General features: G+C 51.9%; 7 protein-coding genes across 7 annotated transcripts; 3 read left to right on the top strand and 4 right to left on the bottom strand.

Annotated features, from left to right (window-relative positions):
• Positions 1-1,494: 1,494 nt before the first annotated feature.
• V2A60_008815 (uncharacterized protein) lies at positions 1,495-2,225 on the bottom strand (the record flags this gene model as incomplete). Its single annotated transcript, XM_083260087.1, has 3 exons — positions 1,495-1,600; positions 1,674-1,872; positions 1,958-2,225. The coding sequence occupies 3 exons, from the start codon at positions 2,223-2,225 to the stop codon at positions 1,495-1,497; spliced, it is 573 nt and encodes a 190-aa protein (XP_083116213.1).
• A 1,040-nt stretch (positions 2,226-3,265) lies between these two features.
• Positions 3,266-6,797, bottom strand: V2A60_008814 (Hsp70 family protein; the record flags this gene model as incomplete). Its single annotated transcript, XM_083260086.1, has 7 exons — positions 3,266-3,360; positions 3,413-4,041; positions 5,344-5,824; positions 5,884-5,947; positions 5,996-6,040; positions 6,096-6,679; positions 6,734-6,797. The coding sequence occupies 7 exons, from the start codon at positions 6,795-6,797 to the stop codon at positions 3,266-3,268; spliced, it is 1,962 nt and encodes a 653-aa protein (XP_083116212.1).
• An 8,380-nt stretch (positions 6,798-15,177) lies between these two features.
• On the top strand, positions 15,178-17,702 carry V2A60_008813 (uncharacterized protein; the record flags this gene model as incomplete). The annotated part of the gene is made up of 3 exons (XM_083260085.1): positions 15,178-15,254; positions 15,305-15,886; positions 17,423-17,702. The coding sequence occupies 3 exons, from the start codon at positions 15,178-15,180 to the stop codon at positions 17,700-17,702; spliced, it is 939 nt and encodes a 312-aa protein (XP_083116211.1).
• Positions 17,703-19,558: 1,856 nt separating this feature from the next.
• V2A60_008812 (HNH endonuclease signature motif containing protein) lies at positions 19,559-21,228 on the bottom strand (the record flags this gene model as incomplete). Its single annotated transcript, XM_083260084.1, has 2 exons — positions 19,559-20,652; positions 20,706-21,228. 2 exons carry the CDS (start codon positions 21,226-21,228, stop codon positions 19,559-19,561), a joined length of 1,617 nt encoding a protein of 538 aa, XP_083116210.1.
• A 428-nt stretch (positions 21,229-21,656) lies between these two features.
• Positions 21,657-22,012, bottom strand: V2A60_008811 (uncharacterized protein; the record flags this gene model as incomplete). Its single annotated transcript, XM_083260083.1, has 3 exons — positions 21,657-21,674; positions 21,729-21,863; positions 21,908-22,012. The coding sequence occupies 3 exons, from the start codon at positions 22,010-22,012 to the stop codon at positions 21,657-21,659; spliced, it is 258 nt and encodes an 85-aa protein (XP_083116209.1).
• Positions 22,013-22,530: 518 nt separating this feature from the next.
• On the top strand, positions 22,531-23,130 carry V2A60_008810 (uncharacterized protein; the record flags this gene model as incomplete). The annotated part of the gene is made up of 1 exon (XM_083260082.1): positions 22,531-23,130. One exon carries the CDS (start codon positions 22,531-22,533, stop codon positions 23,128-23,130), a length of 600 nt encoding a protein of 199 aa, XP_083116208.1.
• Positions 23,131-24,918: 1,788 nt separating this feature from the next.
• On the top strand, positions 24,919-27,018 carry V2A60_008809 (uncharacterized protein; the record flags this gene model as incomplete). Its single annotated transcript, XM_083260081.1, has 4 exons — positions 24,919-25,109; positions 25,168-25,714; positions 25,795-26,226; positions 26,272-27,018. The coding sequence occupies 4 exons, from the start codon at positions 24,919-24,921 to the stop codon at positions 27,016-27,018; spliced, it is 1,917 nt and encodes a 638-aa protein (XP_083116207.1).
• Between the last annotated feature and the right edge of the window lie 639 nt (positions 27,019-27,657).

Raw genomic sequence — 27,657 nt, 5'->3', positions numbered from 1 at the left:
GAGGCAGAACGTGACGTGGTATTTAAAGAAGGAGGAGAAGAAACGCCTAGCTGATGTGTCCCTGTTTTTAAAGCATTTAGAAGGAACCTCATAGTATGCAACCGATTTATATGCCCAGCTGATGCGATATGTCACCATGGCTTGCTACTCTTGGCCCCTGGCTCGTATCGATGTGGCTGTTGAATCCGCTCGTTGTCTCTCTGCCTTTGTAAGTCGATGCCTTTCCTTTGCGAACCGAACTTCTGCTTCCCAAACCATCCGTTGCTGTATATCCCTGTGCCTCTGTCCTTCCTTTTCCTTTCTTGTCAATTCCTCCATTTCCTGTTTTAATTGTCTTTCTCTCTGTTTCCTTGCTTGCGCTTTCGCGAATTGCCTTTTCCGTTTTTGCTCCGCTTCCGTCCTCATTTGTTCTTCCTTTTGTTTTCTTGCACCTTCTGCCGTCACCTTCCCTAACTGTTCTTCTCTCTGCCTCTTTGCTCTTTCTTCCGCATCTTGTCTTTTTCGCACTTGCTGTCTGTACTTTTCCTCCGCTGTGGCATGTGCTGCCGCTTGTTTGTGTTGCTTGATTTTGTCAGAGACCTGAAGCACATCGGCGTCTAACGAAAGTATTTTTGCTGACATATCATCTCGCTGAGCTGTAAGGTCACGAAGGATGTCCTTTATATCTCTGAGATTAGCCAATCGTAAAGCTGCGACTCGATTTCGCTGTTCTTGTTGAGAACGGCTGTACCGTCTCAGCCTCAAAAAGCTGTACCAGATGTTTAAATCAATGTTCTCTCCCACAGCTTTGTTCTCTTCTGCTTGCAGTCTTCTGACTGCCAACGTGTGCTTGTAGATTTCTTGAAATTTGACGTCACGGGCTTGTATCAGCGTCGCACGTTCAATCGTTAAATCTTGTAGCTTTTGCTTTTGCACATAGATAGCTTGCTCATAAAATTGAGAAGAGGCAAACAAATTGGCGTACTTTCTGGAAATCGGCCGTTGCGTTGAGAGCCCGATTTCTATCGGGATGTTTGGCCAAGGCTAGGCGCTTATAGGCAGCCTTGATGGTGCTTGCGTCGGCTTCATCAGATATTTGAAGGACCGCATAGTAATTGACAGTGAAATGAAGTGTCGCCATTTCAGCAGGGAAGGCGAGATCATGAAGAAATCTGGCTGGAGTAATGACAACTGTCAGGCTGCGATGGATACAACCATTGGGTTGCTATGGTCACATGACGAAAGTAAATGTAAATCGGACAAAATAGCAAATTTACAAAATTCGTCTGATTTAAGGTCAAATTTTTGCTTTGAGTGAATCGACCATTTGTAGATTCGCTATCCGATCCTGCGGTCTGGCTTTTTAGAAATGGCACCTGGCCTCACATTGAGCGTTCACATTATTTAGTCAGTCTTGGAGTGAATGACTGCAACACGAGGGTTTCCACGGCTGTTGATTTGAATAATTGCAAGTTGAAAGGCCGATTTGAACTTGTTGGATATCATCATTGAAATTCAAGAGCTGTAGTGCCGCGCGAGCGACAGCGTCAGCTTAAACCCGAGTAATGTAGTTTTCGACAGGAAAACGTCCATGACCCAACCGGGAGGTGGTGAAGAAGTGCTGGATCCAGGAAAATGAGTAGCTATCGAAAGTATTGGTTTTCTAACTGAAAGAAAGCAATATGGCAGTACACAATCCACCGAATAGAAGCTCCTTGAACTTCTCAATGGAGTCTCTCCAGAAGAAGGTACTGGTAGCAGCCGCGCTCCTTTGTTGTTCCAGGACAGGCGCCCGTGACGAACCACGTCGTTTCTTACCACTCTGCGGATCAATATGGTGCTTCTGGTCGAGATGGGATCTCACTCCAGATGTGCCGTTAATGACAAATAGCTCTTGCTTGTACTTTCCAACCGCACACCCATGACAGTTTAGTACACCTCTTTCTAATCGCTGTCACGGATGTAGTGAAGACCATACTTCCGACATGCGATGGGCCTAGACGAGCTGCCTTCCTTGTAGTTTTCGCGCGTCGCATGTATTTGACCCGGTCTTGTATGAACTCGTCCGGGGGTTCGGGATATTGTGCAGGGGTGGTGACGGCGTCGAAGCAGCGAATGATGGTGCGGGAGTCGACGAAGGAGTCCCGATCGGAATTGAGGTTGAACGTGTCGTAAACGAGGACGGCGAGGTCGGCGCTGGAGATTCCAAGATAATGATATGCGCTGGCTATCGCAGTTTTCGACATTCGTCCTCCGTAGATCGCATAACTGGCGCTGATAACATCAGGGTATCACAGCACGGAAGCTGGCAAGCTGTCCAATTGCAGTAATCATTGGGCGAGTCCGGCTAACGCGATTAACGTGTCGAGCCAGTGCTGCGTTAGGCCATGTTATACTGCACATAAGCCGTCTGAATAATGTGTGTGCGGGGGGGTATTTTCTAACATGCACTAACAGTAGCGTCTGCGGTTCGAGTGTCACAGTTGCGACCAATGTAGCCGTCGTATAGCCTGAGCGAGGGATGCGCGGTCGATCCGTCCTCGAGTGGTGTCAACTTCTCCGGGTTGTGGAGAACAAGTTTGCGGGGTAGCCTGGTCAGCTCAACTCTTGCTGCTATTGGAACGCGGTGGTAGGATGCCAAATGCGTGCTTGGCTGTCCGCCCTCAACGGGAATTGCTCGCTTGCATTTCTCATGGCAGCAAATCAAGGCACCGCTGTTATGATCGACCAGCCGGCCCAAAGGTGTGAGGTACTCGAGAACGTCATGGTAGCTCATAATATTGAGAATTCACGCCGAAGCCGCGCGATAGTAGAGATGGCAGCAGAATGGCAAATTACAGCTGAGCTACGCGTACTGGTTTACTTGTATTTGGAATGGCAATTCCTCCTTTCCAATGGGGGAGCGTGCACGGACAAAAAGTGTATGATCATCAAGGGCTCTCATATTTGGCCCAAAATGGCAAGACCCCTGTAAGGCAGTGGGGTTCTGAGCACAACTAACTTTTAGGTGATTTTCCTGGGGCATTGGTGCAGTAGGTGTCCACTGCTTCGTTGCTATGCTGACAGATGTGCGACTGTGCAAGCAGCATGCATTCAGTTTCACGTGCTAAAGAGTAGGCTGACAACAATACCGCGCGGCTTGTTTATTTCTACGCTTCTCTTTCTTTTCTTTAATGGTAATGTATACTCATGGCGAAACCCTTGATGTAGCCTGTGCTGAAGCTTGATGAAAACAAGACCACCACTAGTCTCTTCCCCACCAGTCATACCCTTAAGCAAATAACCTTCAAAGTGCCACCGCATCAGAGCCGTCTGAAAACTCAGCAGATTCGAGAGTGAAGCACTCTGACCGGTCGGCCGACGTCTCGCACACGTCAACGTCTAGAAGATCTTAGCCTAGCCTTGAACGTCTACTCATCGCGAGGTGACTCACTGCTGATCGTCGACGGAGAATCTTCGGCCGCGCTGTCATCGAACAGGTGCATTTTCTCACGCCATAACTGAAGCATGCATTTAATCACAATACCGTTCAGGCTCTCGATACGGCCAATGTCGTTTAGGAGTAGCGTGGCTGATTCATGCGTCAAGGCTTGGAATTCGGATCGGATCCGAGTGGCGAGGTATGTGGCAATCCAATCGTCGATAAATCCGATACCCGGAAATTCTCCTTCTACGATTTGCAACAGTGCAAGGAGGTCTAGCTCTGCAAACATTTGTTTGGCCCTTTCGCTCGCAAGCTCAGACAGCCGTGGAAGCTGATACTTGGTGGCCGAGCGATATACCTGAAGGGCGGTGGTCAAGGCAGCATCTAGTTGCTCTGCTTTGCTGAGCTCCGACGAAGTGCTCTGATCATCAATAGGCTCGTATTGGTCCGTAAACAGGTAATGAACCACAACGTGACCAGCAGCGCACGAGATATCGTCGAGTTGAATGCCGTCGCCGGACATCCACTGGCTGTTTTCGTAACGTGCCAGCAGTACGGGAGACTTTGTCAGTATTTCCTTATATACCTTCAAAGAGCCATCGTTAAAGTGTATATTGATGATTTCGCTTGCGTATGGGCTACGGAACGTCAGCAGTGAGACATACAAAAGTGAAATGGCCTCAGCTTACCTTTTCGGCGGAACATAGGATGTCGGTGGCCAAGCTTGCCCACTTCTCGTCTTCCGGTTTTTCTTCATCATGAAACCTGCTGGCTAGAAAATCTTCGAATACAAACAACATGAACGAAAGAGTAGCTGAACCAAGATATAGCCCAGGTTTGTTTAGCTAAGCGCCATTATTCATGCACAAGACACGTCCATAGCGCCGGATTAGTCTGAAGAACAAATCCCTCAGTGCAGCAGAAGCTTTATCCACTGTTCGTAGTGGAATACCCCACAGTGGCCGTTGTCTATCGTTTAGCTTTCACATATAGCCCACATAGCCCGAAAACGGCGTTCCGGATTCGGCAAGACCTCTACCGCGCCTCTACGCATGACTTGTGAGCATCTAAATCGGCAGTCGAGGGTTGTCTAGATCCGGCTGCACGCATCACGTCATAGCCGTAGGGAGTCGGGGTGATCATGGCAAGGTTTCCTTTTCCTTTGCAGACACTTGGAGGAATGTCCCGAAGCTAATTTGATTGGCCACTAACTACTCATCCAGTTCAATATCGGCCTTGCCCAGTTGCTTGCCATTGTGAACAACTCGAAAAACAAGGTGACCCATTTCATCATCCAGTCTGACGTTGAGTATCAGACTTGCTTTGAAATACGTTTTGCCCTTATAAATAGTGCTTTGTACTTCTTTTATGATGGATTGGCTAAGAAAAAAACGTACTTTTCCGACCAGCTCAACGCCTATGTAGAATTAGCTCACAAAAGTCTTCACTCGCGAAGGATACGGCTACTCACGACGTTCTTCAGTTGACTCCGGCGCTTCATCCAAGTTGCATGAATATAAAGCCCACGATTGAATACTCCCCTTACTGCCAGGAGTTGTTTCAACAACCTCGAGAGCAAGATTTATATCGGACGCTCGATCAATGGTTTCACCCTATCCAGGAATCAGTGCTTTTTCTTTGGATGTCAAACGAGTTGGCTCAATATTCAGTCGTCTTACTTTGGATATTTGCCAGCTCAGGAAGCCAGTGAGACAGTCGTCATTGCTGAAGGGATCCCTCCAGACGCGACGCGTTTCGCTGTCATATCGTCCATGGATTCCCGGCAAATAGACTTTTGAAATGCCGCAGCCATAATGCCTGCGGCACTTCTTCTCTCTTACTATGCATCCTTCTAACCCACGTAACACTGCCCCTCGAGCAATTGCTGACCACCTATATACCGTTACTATGCATATCCGATGATGGTAAGAATAACGTACCCGCCCGACATGGGAGTCGTCAATGCGATGCTTCGCTTAGCACACCATTGCGAAATTGCCTTTCTCAAACATGGTGATAGCCCAAATCCACCAACCAGCACAATGGCGCTGACAGGAGGGGCCGAAAATTTTGCTGCTGCTGACAGTTGATTCTCGATCAGCTTAAGGATAGAGGCGATGACTGGGTCGAAGAGAAGCTGCACGTCATCGTGTGTAAGAAGCACAGACGAAGTTCGATTGTCATAGTATGCATTGGTCTCCGGGGTTTGATGCAGCGTTGGCATCCTGAGGTAGAGCATATGTGGGAGTCTACTCGTTGGCTGCTCACCACTAAAGTCTTTTTTGATTGCTTCAAAGCGGTCCATGAAGGCGCTTCCTGGCCCGATGAAATCCATGCCGAGTGATGTAAACGCATCGCCAAATCGTTTTGCCAGTAGCTGGTGAAGGTTTCGGTCAATATAGGAGCTGCCGCACTTGCCCGCTACAGTCGTCGCTTAGTATCTGGAGGCAGCAAAGGAAGGGGGGTGAACATGCCTGCACCGACAACGGTTTCTCGGAGTTTGACTGTCGGTTCCGTCTGTGTGACTTCGTAGGTGGTGATATCCTACTGACGGTCAAAAAATGACGCGGCCCAAGTACAAACGACACATACTACTGTTCCCCCGCCGCAGTCACAGACCATAACGCCTGTTTTAGGCTATGCATTGTTAATGGGCTGTCGTGAAGGTCTGCGATGGGAGACGTAATCTCACCTGAACAAACGATTGGAGACGGTGAATTCCAGACTTGAGAACGTAGTGTGCAGCGGCCTCCGGTTCTGAGATGAGCATAATTCGGTCTCCTGCTCTTGCTCCAAACCCAGCTCGGAGAGCAGCACGCTTCGTCAACAACTTGGCTCTTTCACTCCAAGACGCCGGGACAGTGAGCCAAAACTCAACAGCAAGCTCGTCCGCGCCAACTCTGCTGAACATACTCGTTGTAGTCTCCTCGAACATCGTGTATAGTCCTTTAAAGTAAGCTGCTGTAACGTCCTCGGCCGTTCTCCCTGACGGGAGCCGCATGAGACCAGCCTCGGTAGAGTGATAAATGTTCGGGTCGTCGTAGCTGGACTGAGCTGATTCATCAAGCAAAAGCTTTGTCCATGCGCAGCTCCGCAGACGAGGCTTGACTTGGTAGCCCCAGACATCACGAAGCAGCTCGACGTTTTCGTCTGCGAATGCGATAGTCGATGGGGCTTTCTCGTTGTGTTCTGCCGTGTGCTGACAAGAATCGGGGTATTTTGTCCATGAAACGATATCTTTAAAATCTGTAGCACTGGAGGACGCAAAACTTATGCCTGGTCGAATTGTAAACCGCTGCGTGGCCTAGCCGGCAGGATTTTGAGGCCTACCTGAGTACGTCGTGCCGTAATCTATGCCCACGATGAGCTTTTGGTGTTTTGTTTCAGAAATCATGCTGCGCAAGTGAACACGGGCAGATCAATAAGCTGTGGATAATTCAATGTGGCGTTGCTGTAAAGAGACTTCATTACGGAAAGTTTGCATAATGCTCCCATTTTAAAGACAATCAACTACACCATATAATAGCTAGTCGACCAATTCTAGAAAGGGATGTTCGGAGCTGCTTCGGGTTCCGCAGTACGGCCGGTTCGGGTATGAGTCTCCGAGTCTGGAAGCGCTACCCGAAAGCAGTCGAGTATCACAGACCATTTGCGTAACATCGATAAAGTTATTTCTCCAGTCGGAATGCGGAGCTAGGTCTCGTTCGTCTAAGGTCGTCTGTGGCCGGATCTTGACCGACGCATGGATGAATGCGGCAGCTGGGAACTTCCATGGGGCGGCGATATTTTCTAAAGTTCTTTTAGCCTGAAATCCATTGCAGCGAAAGGCCGGCGAACGAGGAAGGGGGGAGTAAGGGGGAGCGAGAGAGGGAAGACATGCAGTCTCTCTAGTGTTCGATGAGATGGAGAGGTGATAGCGCTGGCCGCGCGTATATAAAGATTGCACCGATTATTGAGCCTTTGCACATCTCAATGGTGGTCAATATTTTCTGTCGAAATACACGCACAAAAATGGGATTATTCAGCTACTTCAAAACGACATGCGCTGAACAAAGCACCGGTCACTTCGATTCTCCGACGCCAGAGCACGAGGTGATTGGCGCCTCAAGGCCGTCGCGCATGATGAAAACGAGAAAAACGACTCCGACGAGCGGGGCAGTGCAACGATGGAATTGTTCAGGATCTTGTCACAGGAGACTAGAAGAGCTTCAATTCACAGTCAGCGGCCAAGCAAGGGCGGCGAGGCGGGTGGCGGACGAGCATGAAGTCCACAAGGCAAGATTGCAGAGTAAAGTATTATATTTGGAAAAACAGGTGGCGGCGCAAAAATTGGAAACGACCGAGCTTACCTCGATGATCGAAGATAAAGACGCTGAATTACATCGCGCCGAATCGAAAATCACCACGTTGAAAAAAGAACTATCGCAGCGGGGGGCAGGTTTGGAAAAGACCTATACCAAAGCCATTTCTATGTTGGCGCAGGAAGTATCGCGTGAAGTCCCGGACGATGTTATACGTCACCAACTTGAGAACTTTTTCAGCGGCGAGTTATTTTCCTGGTGCGCAGAAATGTGCAGCAGCGCTGTCGATGAACAAAGAACCCTTGACGCTTTGCAGCGATTGAACATTTTCAACGGACATCTCAGCCTCGATTTTTGCAAGATGGGGGAGAGAGCTAGCTTTGTCCTGCTGCAAGCCGTGCTCTCGAGTTTCTTGTGCGCTCACTTTTTGTCGCACGCGTACTTCCTTGCTCCTGAGCCTCATGGCCTCCTAGCCGTCGAGAGTGCATTAGCAGCTAGTAGGTCAATCCATACGGTTGTGGTTTGTGAAGCATGTTAACAAGACGCCAGAGTCTTTGACCGAAGCGGTGGATTGGAGAGTACAAACTGTGCAGCATCTGGAAAGAATCTGCCGGTACGACGCAACGACTCTCGTCCGGCTATTTGTGACACATTTCCACTTTCTTCTTCGAGACGTGGGTCCGGAAGCTCGTAAGGATCTATCCGCAATGATATCTCGCTTTTCTCAACTTTCCACAACCATATGGAAGGTGCGCTCCACTGTCCAGATTGTGGGGATGAGCGGTTTTACCAAACGGATATTTATGCCTGGAGACAACTTTGCGAAGTGCGAGGCTCATCTTACCTCCGAAAATGGTGATCTAGTGATTGGGCGGTATATTGCAGCGGTCCTACGGCCTCTTATTGTTTCAAGCCCCGTTTCTGAGCCGCGGTGTTCAGTTGTTTGGTCCAAAGCTGTGGTATGGGTCTAGAGCTAGGTGGGAAAGCTGGAATCGGATGGGATTTCTGCCCTTGGGTTATGTGCTGTGGTGGCTTTACAGTAGCTACATTTTGCTTGTCGGAATTATTGAACCCAAATCGCAAATACATTGCTTCGAGCGAACACGGAACGTCGCCTGTGCAAGTTCTCTTTTAAGTTCAAGTAGGACCGTAAAAACCGTTATGGGTGTCGCTAGTGCTTTTAGTGAGTTTTAGTTAGAGGGTGGGGAACACATGCCCGCTGTTTCTGGCTCTACAGGGAGTAGCCTAAACTGACACCCACTAAAATTGTTATGTAGCTAACCCCGCGACACCCATAACGGTTTTTACGGGAACAGAAAATTGTTGCTTCCAATTGACTCCATTGCGACTCAACTTTTCCGGCGGCCAACCAGCACGTCAAGAGGCGAGCACCGTGATTTTGCCGCAAACGGCATGCCGCTTGCGTATGTGAACAGGCCCTCCTATGAGTAAGACAGGTGAGCGGGATTATATTTTCAGTACGCGCCTGCGGCTCCTCTCGTTCATACCCCACCTAACCCGGCACCAGTAGATTGTGACAACGTCGCGGTTTGTCGGCAAACGGCACTACTTGCCAATCATTTCGTAAAACTGGGAATCCTGGCGCTCCAAGGAATTAACCGGCCTATGGATCCCGTGAATATAGAGATTGTGGTTTCATCCTACGTTGGCAAAGACATTTCTGGTTGTAGCGCCACACTGGTTTTCACCTTTCTAGTTCGATTCGGCCCACCACAGCGCTTGCCAGGCAGCAATTGGTATTTGCAGCCCAAGGAAGACACAGTACATTGAAGAGCGAGGTGCATTTCTGGGTTTCAAGTTATTTTTTCCATTTCCAAATTTTCGGCGCCGCGGCATCGCAGGCTGTTGTCTTCTCAATAACTGTCATTGGGCTTAGGCCGCAAGGCAGTTTCACTTAGCGCCGCCGTCCACTTGTCAAAGCAGTTTTTACTACACTGACGTTATTGCGCACTTCTGGATACTGGGGCAAGACATCTACGATAATGGACTCCGGATTCCGGTGTATTTGCCAGTCCGTCGCTGATATGTAGCAGGTCAGCGCCGCCAATCCTGGGCCGCTGTCTGCCACACCCACATACCTGTAAAGATGCGATAGTATGGGCTGAGCTGGCCACTTCACGTCTGCAGGGGAGTCATAGCTCAGATGTCCAAGGCCTAGGCGCCGATGTGGAGTGAGAAAGGATTAATGGGAAAAAGTTAGGGGCATTACTGCCCGTCCCACAAAACTGTGCCCATTGTTTTCTCTTCTATTTTTGTGAAGCCTGCGGGGCGATTACATTTGAGTCTCGAAGGGTGCCGATTGATACAGTAATGGGTGTTGCGGGTGACTCGCTATCTTTGGCCGCTGACACTGCAGGTACTGTACCGTACCTAACATATCGAGTTGGTGTTCTATTGCTATGAATCGTCCTTTTTTGGCTGTGTATTGGGATGCAGGGGGTATTGGACAATCCTGGTTGTGCGCGTGATCAGCGGGAAGTAATTGCTTAACATGAATATCTTTTTCCTAGCGAAGCCTTGTGCGCCTTACCCCTACAGCGAGTGCAGCGGCAAAAGTGGCTGCTCTAAGCAATCGTCTTGTCGCACACAAAGGATGCACGCAGCACTGTACCTATCCGCAGCATCGGGGTCAATAGTCGGCGCTTTTTGAACGAGGTTCAACCTCTATGGTGGAATCTGTTGATAATAGCCTAATGAGGAATACTCAGTCTGCTTAAATCGGCTTGGGGTAGCTCCGGGATAATTCGTGTGGCTCAGTGAGGCTCCGTGTGGCTTAGTGAGGCTCCGTGTGGCTCAGTGAGGCTCCGTGTGGCTCAGGGAAGCTTCCTCCAGCTCAGGGAAGCTTCCTCTAGCTCAGGGAGGCTCACTGAGCTCCAGGAAACTGAGGCAGTGCATCAGCAAAGTTCGTCCAGTTGAGGTCAGTGGGACCAACCCACGAGTTCGAGGAGCCTGGGCATTCGGCACTAGCAGGCTGGTCAAGGAAGTGGTTCTCTTCGTAGGTATGGCACCTAGCAGCTGTGTAGGTAGATGTTTACACAAAAGTTGGTACTGATTTACTTGATCCCACTGGTGACTACTTGAGCAAAGAATCGAAGTAGTATGACATTTGTCGCCATAAAATAGTACATACTGCGGCCACAACAACGTGTTTGAACGACTAACTCGTTCTCAACGTCTCAATCGAGCGCGAGTGTCAGTCATAGGTGGACTTGAAAATATACTCTCAAATATGACATTGCAATTCATTGATGTATCAACAATGAATTCCTGGCCTGAGACTATTACTTTGATACTACAGACTTGTTTTCCTCTTTACTCCTTTCTTTCTCTACGAAGTCTGCCGGTCTTTTCTTTACTACTGGGGGATATACTTTGTGCTACCGATGCAGTCAGCCCCCTTGTCTCGCGGAAGACAAATATTTATGTTCTCACCAGAGTTCCAGCAGCTGGTGGGAAGCTTTGCTCCTCTGTAGAGCAATACACGTAATGCCTATTTTTCCATCGCACAAGGACGTAAATATCTGCGTCATAAAGCCGGCTTATTCTATTCGACCGCTTCATCAGGCCCATCGTTGATCTGACAACATTGTCCCTCGTTCTGTCTCTTTTCTGCACTGTATTAATATGCACGATCGGTTGTTTCATTGTATGTCTTTTTGATAGTCTCGAGCAGGTTTCTCGCCTTCGCGGAAGCTTGATTGGGTCATATACCCCAGCGACATGGTGTCGTAAGCTAAATACTGACGTCCGACTTCAACACGCTACGTAATGGCACGAATAATTTGCAATGCCTGGCTTTGCGTTTGTCGGTGCTTTGGCACATCTTGTTTTGACTTGTGCGGCTGACGGCTTTCAAGCTGCACCAAGTCTTGAGCAGTGCCAGTACTAAGCCGAGACTAGCTTAAAGATGCGCTGATAACGCGCGAAGCATAAATTGCCTCTCCTCGGGTTTTCGTGCTCTAGGATCAACTTTTGGCGCCGTAGTGGAGGGGAGTCTCACGAGTTATCTTTCTTCAGAAATCTGCCGCGCTTCAGTTGACATGATATTCGTGCTTGCTGTGCCTTCCTGTTCATTGCCGATTTTCGAGACCATTGTGACAAAGCCGCGACGGTATTATTCTGCGCAAGAGTAGCTTCCGGTCCCCACACTCTGTTCTCAAATCGGCAACATAGTAAAAAAGCATGCATGCATCACAAAACCTCCATAAACCGCCGAATCTTGATAAAAAACCATCGTAACTCGAGTAATAGAGAATTCCATTACTTAATTTGAATTTTTAACTCATTTTTTATTTAATATCAGAACTTTGGTGGTGGTGAAGTTTTACTACAACGTATCTTGAGAGGAAGCTACTTTTGAGCAGAATAATATCAGCGACACAAATGTTGTATGTGGTTACGAGGTAAACGCGAGTGTAGGTGTCTCTAGTCGTTGTTCAATCGGCCAGTGGCCAACGCAAATCGGATCGTGGCCCTCACCGCTTTCATGTTGGGTTTCCACCTCGGTCCATCGGACGAAGATTTCCCCCCGACATAAAATGAAATGTTGGCTCTCTTTGTCTCCGTGCATTCCGTCGTCTCCTTCCGATGTGCCTCCCATTTCGGGCAGCGGAAGAGGAAATGCTCAATTGTTTCGCGTTCGAGTTCGCACGTACATTGGCTTGACGGCACCACTCTGATCTGGTGCAGGTATCCGTTTAGCCTGATCATGTAGGTCCTAAGCTGAGCCAGCACTGTCCGTTCATTCCATGGTAAGCTTTCATACAGTGCTCTCGTGTGTTCGCCTGGCAAGGCTGTGTCAATGCTCTTGGAGTATTTTCCCACGTTCTCTGGGATCTGTCTCTCTGCCTTGAGCTTTCTTTTCTCGATGTTGAAGGTGGTGGAGAGCATCCTCGGGAATCGTTGCTCAGCTCGCGCCCCTTGTCGAGTAGCCTCCTTCGCTTTTCTCTTCGCCACGTCAAGAAGTTCATCCTCGCCCTGTGTCTGCTTCCAGATTATGGAAATGGAGATTCCGTTATCTTGCTGATCCCGTATCGAGTCGTATATGCAACGGATAAATTCCTGACCCGATTGCTGGTATGGATTCTTCAGTGATTGCACCGCAGTTTTGTTTCTCGTCAAAACTGATACATGCTTGCAGCCACTTGGCACGTGTCGTAACACATATGCTATGGCTGCCAACGCTCCCGAGTACGGGCTCTGCTCAGCTCTTGGCCCAAGAGTGAACGAGAAGGTCTCTCGTCTTCCACCTTGTTGTGCCGTGCGTGGCTACGAAAGCGTGGAGGTGCGACAAAAGGTACAAGACCTTCGTGTATTCCCTCCAAGCCAGGCTGGCGAGGCCTAGCAACGGTGCCGGAGTCATCACTCCGGTCGTGCGATCGCAGTTTGCACCTTAAGCCATCCGCAGTCGGCACATCTAGGGACGACATCGCGCAGCACGCGCCCCAGGTGCGAGCTGGGCCTAGATCTTCGACCTCTTGGTTGACCGACATGCGCGTCCGTCCTCTCCGGCCAGTGCATAAGCTCCTTGAAGCTATCGACAGACGACCAGCAGTGCCCTCGGCACTGACCCGGTTGCGAGCCGGATTCGATCCTTCTTCCAGTCCGTATACACTGCCACGGCCCACCGGGAGATCTGGGCGCAACCCCAGGCCCAGCTTCCCGTTACAAGCGAATGTCTCCATCCGCCTGCCGACCATGTCTTGCAACGGAGCATCTCTGCCTTCACCCAGCCGGCGTGCGAGCAGAGTCAGCCTTCGTCACTAACCAACCCAGACTCCCCGTATGTGTCTCGTGTGCGGTGCGCTGTAGCCTTGCGGCCCGATCGTTGGGTGTTCCGTAGCCACTTCGGCCTTAACGACTCTTCAACCATCTGTTAACAACTTCCTTTACACCGAGAGGAACACTTAGGAGAGGGTATCCGCGCCCTCGTGGCGACGCTGCGGCCCTCTTGGCATCTCGTTCCAGCGTCGCCATCCCAAAGCCGGCCTGGGCCCGAGGGTGCCCTGTCTTCTGTAGCTGCCAAAACGGCAGGAAGTCGGGTGATTTTCATAACCATTTCCCTCGATCGGTCTGATAGTCGTACGGGCGCGCGCACCCTTTTTGCGTCGAGTTGTGTTGCGCCATGGCCAATTAATGGCACATCGTGGCCGCGTGGGGCTGCACGCGTTCGCCACCGCGGCCCTGACAAAACCATGAAACTGGCCGCAACACAACAGCGCCTGAATTGCAGCGTGTGCACTGCAAGGGAGCTATCCGTAGACCCCTAGGCACCTCCTGATAAAGTTTCAGGCAGGTTTTCCGGACTGCCTCGCGCTTCTTTCAAAAACGCGCTTCGGATGAACCGAAGAGGTTTCACGATCGTTTCTTATAGTATTATATAAGATTCTATTTTGGTGTAGCTACACCAAAAATGGTGGCCCAAATGTGGGCGTGGCCCACAAGTGGGTGGTCGACGTTATGTCGTAGCTTGTGCTCCACGGATTTTTAGTGACGCTTATATGTCTGAGTCGCGGCCAAGAAAAGCCCCTTCACAACCCTTAGCCACTATATTCCCCGCCATAATATTCTCCATTTACTGTTGCCGTTACCCAGGGTAATGCCAATCCTACACACGGGGCACTTCGGCGCTAGCTTTGGTGCTTTTCGCTTCCCACCATCCCCAACAACTCCTGCAAAAGATGTGACCTGCGATCGTCAGCGGCCTGGGGGCGAGTGACCAACGAAAGACGTCTTATCGCATCATCAGCCTCGTAGACGGGCAGCGTTTTTTGGCTGTGCATGTTGCCAGCCCCCGCTGCGGTTCTACTCGTAGCATGAGCAGCGGCTTTCCGCACTTCATGAATTCATTGGTTGCGGTGCCTGACGCTGGACTGGCATCAGCAGCGACTTTCTGCTGCTCAGGCTGCTTACGCTCGCTGAGGTTCCACTCTGGATGACATGAGCAGCGGCTTTCCTCCCCTATCAAATCATGGAATATGTCGCGATACCTGGTGCTGGGACTGGCATGAGCAGCGGCTTCTGCCGCCCAACAACTCCTAGCACATGCTGTGAACGCTGGCACTGGGGTACCCTTAGCGTGAACTGGTGGCTTGCTGCTCCACCAACCCATGGAATACGCTGCGAGTGTAATGCTGGACTGCCATCAGCAGTGTCTTTTTGCTGCACATGCTGCACACGCCGGCTACTCAGCTCGACCATGGCATGGGCGGTCCATTGACCCGTTGCTCTATGCTGCCCACCGAACACCAGCTGCGATCTCATCCCAGGCATGAGCATCGGCTTTCTGCTGCCTACATGCACCGAGAACGGCAAGTGGGTGCTCCGGCCTGCACTCCACCGGAAGTTAGCGCGCCAGCTTCGCGTGTCCAGTTCTTCATTGCCTCGTTTTTGCGCAAAGCTTTGTGACTTCAACATCTCACTTGTCTTACTAGTTAGCTATTAGCCTTCAGCATGTTCGCTCTGGCTGACCTGCTGAACCCGCCGCCGTCACAGGAAGGGCGAGCTCCCGAGGCTGTGATGATTGAAGCGTACGCTAACTGCGGTTGCCTGCCTACCCGACATCGCTAACCTTCCATAGTGATGCGCCAGCCAACTCCGATCCAAACACAGCAAACGAACAGATACTGTCGAATGACGCAAAATCGGCAAAACATTCTGCGCAGACCAGGAAAACCGCGTCGCTAATAGGATCAGCAGTGTCGAGCGAGACTGAATCGTCGAGCCTACCAGCTCTGCCAAGCGACGTTAACACGCTTGCTTGTCTAAGCCAGCATGAATTGTCGCCGAGCAAGCAACCGCGAGCAGGCAAATCTATTTCGAAAAGGACGATTTACTACGATGGCCGAGAATGGGAGTACAAAGGCTACAAGTGGGTCAAACAGGGCATTCTGTCCTTGAGACTGATGCCTGTCAGATCGAACGAGACAATTGAGTTGGTCCACGAGAGAGACGTGCAACTTGATAATCAGAAGGGCCTTCTCGAGCTATGGAAAGGCATCGGCCGACCTAAGCCTAAGAACAGAATGTACCAGCCACTGAGGATTCTTGACGAAACAGAGGATGAGAAATTCGAATTGCAATGGACAGGTTTCGACGAGGAGTCGTACTCACTAGAGCCAGTATCAAAAATGTGGAAAGTCGCCCCGGGTTTAGTGGATGAGTACTACGACAGGCAAACACAAGGCGAAGCGAGCCATGCCGTCAAACACGGTGGAAGACGCCCAGTTAGGCGGCCACAGCTTCCACCAGGCCCAAGACGTAAACCTACACATCGCCCACAAGCCCGCGGCGGTAAAGGACCCTCGGCAAGGCGGCGGATTTGACCGGCACAGGGTTGCAACTGCCGCAGTAGTCGACCAGACCCGCTGGAATATGTTTGGGCTTGGGGGGAGCTGTCAGCCGCCAGAATTCAACTCTGCCTTCGCACACGCGCAAGCAGGCAGCTGTCAAGGTCATCTTCGTATGGGCCCCGTCTGCAGCTAAACAGACCATGGTCACAATGTACCTCCTTATCGAGTCGCCCGGCTCTGCACGGTCGAGAGGCTCTGACGCTTTCACACCATGGCAAAAGATGCCGCCATAATCTGGTTCGCTTCTGAAAAAGGTGCGGCCGACTATAGTGCAGTGATGACCGTGTCTTCATCCTGTGACTTCTCTCAAGTGACGCTCATGAGGCACACAGGTGTGCGTCGCAACTCCATTTCTAGAATGATGGCCTTGTGTAGACTTTGCTCACAGGGACGCTGGTCACTTATTAACACAAATTTTAATTCATGTCTTAGCAGTACAATGTTTCAACATTTTGCCTCCTCAGCCGCGCCGGGCTGGTCACCAGGCGGACGTTTTTCCCTCAGCAAGCGATCAAGCTGCTGCAACACTCCGCTCTGATCATTCAACGAAGCGCTTCGATACTGTATGACGAATCCCGCACTTGCATCGAATGTTTCCACAAATTTTCTCGGAACCAAGGCTCGGTACAGAAAGATCTCTGTCTTGCTCATGCCAATGGCCCTCACCCACGCACTCAATTGGTTCGGTTCACCGCTTCGACATCTCCTGCGCCATCGTTGCCATAATCAATGCTATTTGCGCGTCCTCTGCTGCTTGCTTGGGCTTGATGCGCCGTTGCTCCTCAGCGATACGTCCTGTGGTTTCCTTCTTCTCTCCTTCGGCTTTTTGTAGAAGAGCTATGATGTGCGTCTCCTTCCTGTTTCGCAGCTCCGCAAAGTCGGTATATGCTATTACTGAATCTGCGTCTGAGTCTCGGAAGACGCCACCTGTAGCCACCATCGACGCGGCATGTCTATATCGTAGCTGAAGCTTCCGTCCTTGCCCTCGCCTCCGTGGCCGCACTTCGTACGGCTCAATCAGCGCTTTTATTGCGTGTAGCTTAGCGACGCCGCAGCGCTTCAACTTTTCGCAGTGCTCAGCTGCGCGGCCTGGTATTGAAATGCTGCCTCACTTCGTTCTCCGTCCACTCGAAGCTGATGCCGAATGTGTCCTTGTCCCTTTCGCTGCAATATAGCGAGGAGGTAGATGTTGCGCCCCAAAGGCGTTCACCGGACGTGAGTGGCCTGGTGGCGCTTCGCCCGTCGCAAGGCGCATGTTCTCCTCGTTTCGATGCTCTGTCGTCTGCGGGATTACGATGGCGCGTTCGCTTCGACCCTCCGCACACTTGTAGTGGCTGACCCGGCAGAGCCATGATGGGTCCTTCTCCGAATCATTCCTCGGTCGTTATCGTCTACAAGCGTCCTTGGATGACGCTCGTGCTGACGTCTATCGATGTTGAGGTCAAGGGTGGCGTTGATCGCGTCCGCTCGATTCTTCACAGCGCCGGTACCCCACGTGACAGCGCGCGTATATTGCGACAGAGGAGACATGCCCCGCACTCCCCACATCGCAAGCCCGTGTTGACATCGTATTTCGGACAAGAAACAATACCGCAGTTCTCCGGCACGACAACGCAAAATCGGTAGTAGTCTCTGATCTGTTATCCATCTTCATCCCTCCTTAAGTCATAGCCATGTCCCGCGATCCCGATCTCCCTGAGACTGTTGCGCAACTCGTACCCCGCACGGCCTTTGCGTTCTATCGAATCTTGGCAAGCTGGGAGCCTCTGCCAGCGGATGGAACCACGAGGAACCGGTTGCATTCGGGGTCCTCAAGCGCGCTGCCTCTCGGCATAAGCGTTTCTTACCGCCTTTGCGCTACAATCTTAAGCGATCTTGCCCGATCTGCCTCCCGGAGAGCTCAAAGTCGCAGAAAGTTGATTGATGGCCATGCCACTCTCATTCTTTGCTTCCCATGTCGCACACAAGCGTGAATTGTCGCTATGTGCACAATGATACCCCATAGTCAAGCGGTTTGTCAGTACGGACAGGGTATAGAGGGGCAGACTGCGCTGTGACGAGTGCCCTCTCTGGCGTCTTGCCGCATCAAATACCGCCAATATTTGGCAGATGATATCCTTGCGCATGATTCCTCGTCTCGTCGGGCGGTGCCATGTCTGGTGCGCCAACATGGGCACGCTCCGCAAACGCTACGGACTCAGCCACAGGCTTCACAACGCGGGCGCCGAGTCCATGCCGCGACGCGTATCCAGGCGACCGGGGGTGTCTGACCCGTGTACCGCCGGGGAGCGTTGACCTCGTTGTCATGTACTTCGACGCAATCATGTTAACCATGCATGTACCGTACACACTCGCCAAAAAACGCCATTGCGCAGGCGAAGTGATAAGCCACGATAAGCTTATGCTGCGCCACGATCACCTTGAGGTACGCGAACAAGAAACCCAAGATGGAAAGATACTGGATGATGAAGGCGACTCTATCGAGGATGATAACATCAGTCATTTAGATGTCGCACACATTTTACCGCACTTATTGGTCCGCGTTAGATTGGAAACAGAAGAATTGGTATGTCTTCAACATTGCGTCCACTGCTACGTACTCGTCACTCTTCTTATTTTTGTCAGTCTTTACAAGGTTCTGCACCTCCTACCGCGGCCTCCTTATTTCCTAGCATCTCCATCACTCTCGCACATTCCTGTTTATTTGTACTGTTCTCTCGTTTCTCTCACTTGAAGCGTTTTGCATGCCTTCATCTGTGCTGCGCCACTACTACACTTCTAGAGCGAGTCCAAAAAGACCGACCTGGAGATTCTCAAAATGTTCGACAATGACGTTGCTCATCTTACCAATGGCGCGGACGCTGACCAACCGCACAATGCTATAACTCTGACTCTGGATTTGCATCGAGCCCTTGGAATTTCAACGTCTACTGCACGCAAATCGCCAACCGCCCGCATACCTATGAAATCAGGTCATTTCGAGGGATTGGATTCCAGAGAATGCTGTCTGTCACAAGGGCGCTGTACCTCAGCAGATCAAAGCATCAACCCACCGGCGCCACGCCTCCTCGCTCTACACCGCGCTATCGGACATATCTTGCACCTTTCAGATGCGGGAGAGCACATAGACGATATTTTCCGCAAGTTGGAGGATCGAATGGTGCAATGTGATGGGTCGACGCCTTTGGCAGAACTAGTGAGTTGAGAATGAATGGATGGAATGCCACTTCTGTGAACTCATAGAGTAGAAGTCAAATTGGCGAGGACAGTCTCATTTCCAGAAGCTCTTTTTGGTGCAAGAAATTATCGGCGTAGGATGTGATGCGTAGAGGGAACGGCCGGAAATGCATCCCTCCTGGTACAAGCTGGGCTACAGTCAGTGTAGACAGGCTTGCAATTGTCACGTCGACATGGGCTGCTACTCAAAAATGTAAAGACGGCAGGGTAAACCCTCGGGGTATCATGAATTATAGACAGAAACCTCAGGCCAGCCCAAGATCTTTTTGCAGCTCCCGGTTGACGTTGGCCAGAAACTCGCGACTATTGGACTGCGTGACGTAGCCATCAAAGCTGAAGTCGTCTGGTCGTTGCCTCTTCCTCCCCCTCAGCAAATCTTGCACCACGTCCTCCTCCGACCAATACTCTTCGTCGTCGTTGACGCAGCCCTGCGTTTCGTTCCCGTTACGGGTTGGTCGCCGTCGCTTAGACGGGTCGCCTGCGGGCGGCGCAGTCTGCAACGCATCTCCGGAAGAGGGCGTCATGGGGAGGCTCGGCCGTCCGCTTAGCGGAGTGCTGCCTCCGCTCGACGGACTCACGAGGCTGATGGCCGAGCTGCTTCTGTTGGTGGCGTCAAGCGATGATAGAATGATATTTGGGCGCTCGGCGGCCATGTTCTCGATGCAACACATGTCGTAGTGGTGAGCAAGCGCACTACGGTCAACCCGGGGTGGGATTTGCGCCTTTCGTCCGTGATAGAGTTCAAGATCCTCGAAGGGGACAAAGACCCGGATACGAAGCGTAGTTGGGTGGATGGACAAGAGGCGCGCATCAAAAAAGTCATGTATATGCTTCATGAGTAGAATACCGTTGCCGGGACTCCACGTCTTCTCCCATGCCTGGCACAACCGTCGCGCGCTGTCCTGGGTGGTATCGCTCGGACCCCCCAAAGGGTACAAATGGTAGTGCTGCTGCGGCACAATGTGGCAGGCTTGGACGCCGGGGCCGATAGGCTGCAGCGCGCTCCAGGGCCGGCCGCCGCCCGATATGGCACAGCAGCTAGCCTGGGCGATGCAGGCCATGCGAAAATCACTGATGGTCTTGCGAGCCGCGTCAATGTTCATGTCCATGTCGGCGGGGGCGATCATGTCATAGCTTTGGTTGTCGGGGCCACCGGCTGCATCGTCTGGTTTGTTAGGAGAGGTTGCGCCGGAGCGCTTCGGCGGAGACTGGGAGCGCGCTTTCGCTTTACGTCGAAGGGGCATAATGTTGAGACGAGGGTCGGTCGAAGATTTATTGTAAGGGAGGAAGGCGGGGTGATGGCGACGGCGGGGGTCAGGGAGGCTGTAAACGCATTTGGCTGGGACCCTGTGAGCAGAGGGTGGCATAACAACCGGACCAGGACTGACGAACCTCGTATATGGTCTTTGAAGGAACCAGAAATATTGCAAGCCTTGTGATGCACAATGTGGTAGGTGACGGTTCGCCGCCTCGTGGCGCTTTCAGAGGCTAGACCAGGAACCAGCTCGTCAAACCTCTCACTTGTGATGAAGGATGGATGATTGACAGGGGAATCTGCCTCGTCTGGCGTTTCCGTGAGCGCGAATGCAATGTCGAACCATGGCCTTTCGTCGATGTTGGCTTGGTCTTGGTTGCTGTCGCTATTGGCGCTGTCGATGAGGCTGGCGGCATTGACGGTGTTGGCAGTATTGACGCTGTTGACGCTGTTGATGTTGTCAACGTTGTCGACGTTGTTGAGCAGTTTTCCGCCGCCTGGATAGTCAAAGCAGAGGGCCAGCTCAGCGCACAAGTCGCCAAACGTAACCGTCGGCTCGCGCGGGTTCTGGTAGATACCCCCCAGATACTGTTGGTTGGCAATGGTGAGGATGACGTTCCATCCACCGGCGCGCATCGGAGCCGTGACCGCGCTCGTCATGTTGACGGTGTCGTGCTTGCGATATATGCCGAGGGATGCATGCTTTTCTGATAAAATATTTGATGAATCTACACAAGGCGCGTCCGCCGGTGTGAGGGGTGTATTTTGGGTGACTAAGCCAGTTGCCCCTGGTTGGCTGAACAACGGCGGCATGAGTGGCTGGCTCAACAGAGCGCGAGGCGAAAGACGACGAAGATAAAAAGAGAAGTATCAATCTTAAGAAGAAAAGATGATGTATGATAGTCAGGCGTGTGGCTCGGCACGTCGGACACTTCCTTTCGGCTTTCCCCTGCCCCAACAAACGCTGCAAACGACGTGGCCTGCATAGTCAGCGGCCTGGAACTGGTTGCGCATTCGGGCTGCCTACCGCATGGCGTAAACAGAAGATCGTCCGCGTCGTCGCAGACAGGGCAGTGTCTCCAGTCATACTACTTCACAAACGTGTTCTGCCGCAGTCAGAGTTAGGCCGTTTGCCTGTCGGCCAAGGAGTGCTGCCTTACCGGTCTGTCCAGGAAATTCTGAATGCCCGCGCAGTCGATGTCGTCGGCCTCGCCCGCCAAGGCGCAGACGAGGCACACGCGCCAGTTGTGCACCCGAAGCAGCGACACGATGTCGGCGCACTCGTCGCAGAGAAGCTGTCTCTGTCAGAACCTCGGCCTGCTTGGGCGTTCGTACCTACATGTCCATCTATGCGGTGTTTCGGCCCGTCGTCAAGAAGCGCTCGGCAGTTGAAGCAGAGCTGCTCGACCCCGGTCAGGTCCACGACTGTCTTGAAGTGGTGCATAGCACAGATCCCTCGCCGCAGTGGCAGCAGAGGGTCGGTCGACTAAAATGCTTTTCCGGCCGTGGCCTTGTCGGGCGAGGAGCCGGAACCTGACGCCTAAGGCAGCGATGCGAATTGCAGCAACGGCATCCGCTCTGGCCACGGTCTATGTCGTCCGTTGTTTTGCGCGGCTGGGTCTGGCCGTGTGTCACCGCACCCAGTCGCCAATGGTCGCCCAACAGACAGCGTCGCCCGACAGACAGCGCCGGGTTGTACAGGATCCGCTGAACGGCAGAAGCATTCCGAGCCATCCGAGCCACCGGCTGCGCTGTATGTGCAGTGCACCACTTGCAGCGGAGGGCAGCGAGAAACGGCTCGGCACGAGGGATATTTATAGCACGGCTACCGCGCGGCGCCAGAGCGGCGCCCCAGGACGGACACGCGGAAAGGAACAGGCCAACATGACTACACATCTACTAATAAACCTCGCGAAGTAGTTGCCGTGCGTCATCGTCATCGTGACGACCTTTGTTATCGTCATGAGCAAAACTGCTAATAAGGGAGGCTTCTTCCACTGGACAGCACGGGCTTCGCATGACACGAGACGAGGCTTAGGAGATCTCCTCCAGTCGGCGGGGTCGGATATGGCTAAGTCGCTGTTCACGTCGGCGCGCATCGGCATATCTCACATTTGCGGCAGCATGGCCGGCCGCGACGAGATATGTATCGCATTCAACGTCTTTGTCTGCATCGCCGCCGCCATCCTCTTCTTCTTGCTGCTCTCGCTCGCGTTTTGCGTTGCTATGGCGGTGATGGCCAGCCCACCCCGCTTCGTGAGCGGGGTCGGCGTCTTTTGCCGGAGGATCGGACTCGCGTTTATCGTGGTGGGCTTCGCGTTCGCGATGGGCACGCATGAAATTGGCGCACAGCTGCAGCAAGCCCTCGGTGGCCAGTTGAAGACCGGGGTAGCATGGGTCGGGGCAGCCGTTACTCTCGTATTTTCCATCTTTGGACTGGCCGTGGACGCCTACTTCTGGTACCGCGACCGTAGGATGCCTACCCCGCAGGAAGGTGAAGCTCGTTTTGCGGATGAGCGCGACGTTCGTGGCGTGCGGGACGGCGGCGGCTACGCATCGTAAGCTCAGCAGAACTGCAAGTGGTCGGTACGGTGCCGGCTCACAAGATCAGCACTGTGAGACGAAAGGTCTTGGTGGCCAAAATACACCGTAAACATCGATGTAGTAGTAATTTTGGTTTCGCACCCCGTATTGGCGCAAATTGGTGACTGCGATGTCAAGTGTAGAGAACAAGTGTAGAAAAGAGTGACAGACGAAACCGGCGCAAGGCGACTAACTCGTGGGCGTCCCGTGAAGTGGCCGGCGGCGCTGAGACTCTTTTCAGCGTGTTGCGCAAGCGTTCCGCCATGCCTCACCCAGATAGTCCCGAGTAAGTGGCTTGCACGTTCCACAGCCGAGAACAGCTGCCACAATTCTTGCTCATTTCAATACACGACACTCGTTAGCTTCTATCTACAGCCAGAAACTACTGCAACAGCGACCTACATCCGTTACTGCATACTGTCCAGGGTAAATGAAGGCATCAGGAGCTGCATTCCGCCGCCTGTGCTTGCGGGTCCTCGGAAAACCCTTCAGGGTAGGCTGGCTAGTGGAGCGGCATCCGGATCACGATGCACGACGCGGGTACCGACAAGTAGCCATATTCTACCTTGATAACTTTGAACTGTGTGGCTTCTGGCGAATTGTGGTGAAAACGGGCCCTTCCGTCACGGATGCATTGGTGCTACGGGCGGTCTATTTTGTCCCTCTTGATGTGCACACCATTCCTCGGTTTCTACGCCAAATCGGGCTGCCTCGTTGGACCTCTAAATATAGCCGGGCCGTGTTCCGCCGCCGATCGTCTATTCCCATTGGCCCAAATTTGTCTTCCTCTAGAGGGTCCACTGCTCCCGTGGAAATTAGCCAAAATACACCCCACTAAAATTACTATGTTAAAAACCCGCGACACCCATAACGGTTTGGTTTGGTACATGGACCCGATGACTCCATCGGCCAATGTTCCCCGATCTGTACCCTAACTGCTTGGTTTCTCACGAAACAGGAGCGCATTCAAAAGGAGATCCACCCACTTTAATAAGTTATAGTAACTAACTAAAAACTACCGACTGTCGGCAGCATCTCGCGGCTGACTTGCTACAGCCTGGTCGAAAGTCATTTGCGGCCGTGTTGGGTTGCAAAGCCAACGCCGACGCGCAGAAAAGTGGACCGCTAGCAAGGAATTTACAAATATTGGCCTCTCGAGTATTGAGCAGTGACCGCCATGGCCTGTTAAGAGCAGATAAGAAAGGTAAAGTACAAGCTATATTTGGCCGCCTTCTACTAAGTTTGTTATGTACGTGTGCTCTCGCGATACTTATTTCGGTTTATATGGTAGCAATCTGCTGCTGATCGCGAATGCGCAAATGCAAAATGGCTTGAAATGGGTGCCAACATAATAATTTTAGCGGGAAGTTGTTTTTGGCTGCTGTCTCTAGAGCCAGAAATAGCGGATCTGATGTATGTACCCCGCCAGGAAACTAAAATTGATTAAAAGCACTGGTGACACCTATAAAAGCTTGGTTTGGTGCTTGTACTACAGTACCCCTGCAGTTGTCTCCACCCCTTCCTCTCTGGCCATTGAAGTGCGTCATGCAGTTTCCCACCGCACACCCCACTGCCTGTGATCCCGCAGCACAAATCCACTGCTGTGATCCTTGAACCTGTGATCTCAATTTGTATGCCAAAAAATAAGACCTCGCCATCCACATCGTGGCTCTATAAATGCCAACTGGGTGCACACATTGCCCACTACCAGTCGCCGTCAATGCAAAATACGGCGTACAGATAGTGCACCAATAACGGCTGCATACGATGAATCTTCCAGCGCCTTTCGATGCTTACATGCACGAACTGGCAGTCGGCTATGTATCTAGGGATGACAGTGACTCTGACTTTCCCACCGTCAACTCTCTTCCTGACCGCCAGACAATTTCGCTCTCGATCAGGGCGGCTTACACGGATTGGAATCCACGTGAAGCCTTTCGTGAGCTCGTGCAGAACTGGTGAGCTCAAGCAATAATTGATTTCATCACAAGTATAGCAGCTGACCATCATTCATAGGCGCGACGGCATCATCGCTTCCTTCGCACTGCCTGAGAAGGAGTTTGTGGTGGAATGCGAGCGCAGAATTGGGAACGGATGCATAGAAATCATCTATAAAGTGCCTCGGCCGAACTCGAAACCGAAAGAATGGCTTGGTTTCATACACTACAAAGCTGACGGAAAAGGGGGTATCGTGAAAATCACGAACCGAAATGCCACACTCCATCCCTGGCATCTCGATATGGGTGGCACTAGCAAGAGTGGTTCTGGAAACCTGGCCGGTGCGCACGGTGAGGGACTCAAAGTGGCGCTATTGGTGCTCATGCGCGGCAGTCGGAACCACAAAATCCGCTGTCGCTCGAGCGGGTTTTCGTGGACATTCAATTTCACCAAGCATGGGCGGCTTGTTGCACGCCTCAATCGCATGTCCGCCGAGGCGATTGGCAGGCTAGAGTTACAGGTCCGGTCAAAACTTGAAGGGACGCTTCTGCCGTTCTGTCCTAATGCCAAAAGTGACGTTCAGTTCGTCCTTGGCGAACCGCATCACGGCCGCTCCGACCTCGGTGTCCCGACGCGGCGCAACGGCGCAACCTGATCAAGCAAAACGATTTTGAAGCCTGGACTGAGGCAGCTCTTTTTCTACAGGAGCCCAGCCCGGATGAACTGGTGAAAACCGGAAGTGGTGACCTTCTGATTGGTGAGAGATTCCGCCAGCGACTCTACTTGAAAGGGCTCCTGTTTAGCGAGGACACGCCACAAAGTCGGGCGAGCGTTACAAACAAGCCATTGCGCTATGGCTACAATTTCGCGGCCGGGACGACGAATCGTGAGCGACAGTCCGTGGCAGGCGCATATGAAGAGTCGGCGACGATCATCGATATTTGGTCAAAAGCGCTTGTGCTCAGGCCTGAACTCGCGAGTGAACTGAGTCTCATGCTCAACTCGAAACAACATTATGCCGATGTTGACGGCGCCACGACATGCATCGGGAGGAAGACGGCCCAGGTTCTCAGGAGCTACCTTTGGGAGCACTTCGAGCAGAGGATGTGGTACTACTCTCCGGAGGAAAAACGAGACGTACGTGCGCAGAGCTCACAATTAGCATCTCTAACCTTGTCGTAGTGTCCCAGGCTCAATGATATTCTCTATGGACTCGGTTACGAAGGCTTTGAACTCAGCCAGCTATACTGGACCGTCCTTCGCCAGCATGATCTTCTCCGGACGGCTGACGAGGAACAGCGCGCTCGTTTTAAACTTGCAGACCCATTTTCGATTCCGGACGACGGGTTTACGACGCGGGTCAATACACTTCTCCAAGCGGCCGTGCGTGCTTGTGGATTGGCAAAAGGCACCGCCTTTCGTTTCGTCAAGGCTGGGGCACTAGACCTTCACAGTTTGTATGTGGAAGACGAGAAGCTCTTCATAATCCACGAACGCTTAGTGTCAAAGGAAGCCATTGCTGACACACTCGGTCTCCCTCATGGCCTGAGAACTGCCGATCTTCTTTTCCATGCCGTCAAGAAAATCATCACCGACTTGCTCGAGCAACTCCCTGCCGATACGTTTCAAATGGAAGACGGCGCTAAGCCAGTCGAGTGGCAACGAAGAATGCACGTCAGGCTTGCGGAGCAGCGATTCCTCGATTTCTTTCGTTTGGAAACTATTCGGGTTCATACGCAGCATTCAGAACTCACCATTACTACGGAATGGCTGCCAGATCTCTGGGCGCCGGGCACGGCAATTGAGATCCAGTGCCATTCCTTAACATGCGCCATGAGCCTGCAGAAAAGTGTTTTGGTTGCGGCAGATGGTGAGTCTGGCCGAGAAACTTCCTCAATCTCACCCCCTTCTGTAACTAAAATGAAATAGCTCTTTCATCGAAGATGCTCTGCCTGTCTGCTACGCGCTCCGAGACTTGTCGAGTCCTGAAGACGACAACATCGGAGAGGACACGCCATGTAATGACCTCGGACGAAAGTCAAGAGTATATGCTATTGTTTGTTCTGCCGTCGGAAGCAGGCTCATTTGTCTCGTGGCGGACTGTATCATCCGCACAACAACCGGGCCATACACCGGTCGACGTGGTGCATGAGACGTGCTCAAAGCACTCATCCGGAATTTGCGAAACAGCCTGCTGTGACAAAGCAAGCAGTTATATTCCCATTTCCCCCAGCTTTCATCCTATTAATACCTCTTCTGACTATGACTGCTTTTCACCCACTTGGCCATCCACCGCAGATCCGTTCACAGTTTGGGATAAAGAGGACGAGTCGTTACATAGAGAGCAGGCTTTGAGCAGTGACAAAAATTGCTCGGGATCTCAACTTGCAACATATGGTATGCTCTCGAGCCAAATTGTGATGCTATCATCTAACCACCTGCATTAGAACCAGGGTTGGACATCTATCGAATCTATCGAATCGAATGCCAAGACATGGCGTTCGAATCGAATGCGACCTCTGAAGACTCGAATCGAATCGAACGTGCCTTATTAAGATTCGCTTTGAA

This window comes from Cordyceps javanica, chromosome 6 (genome assembly GCF_051103115.1).
Source record: "Cordyceps javanica chromosome 6, complete sequence".
NCBI lineage: Eukaryota > Fungi > Ascomycota > Sordariomycetes > Hypocreales > Cordycipitaceae > Cordyceps > Cordyceps javanica.
Note: the sequence above shows the minus strand (reverse complement) of the source record. Positions and strands in the feature narration are given on the sequence as shown.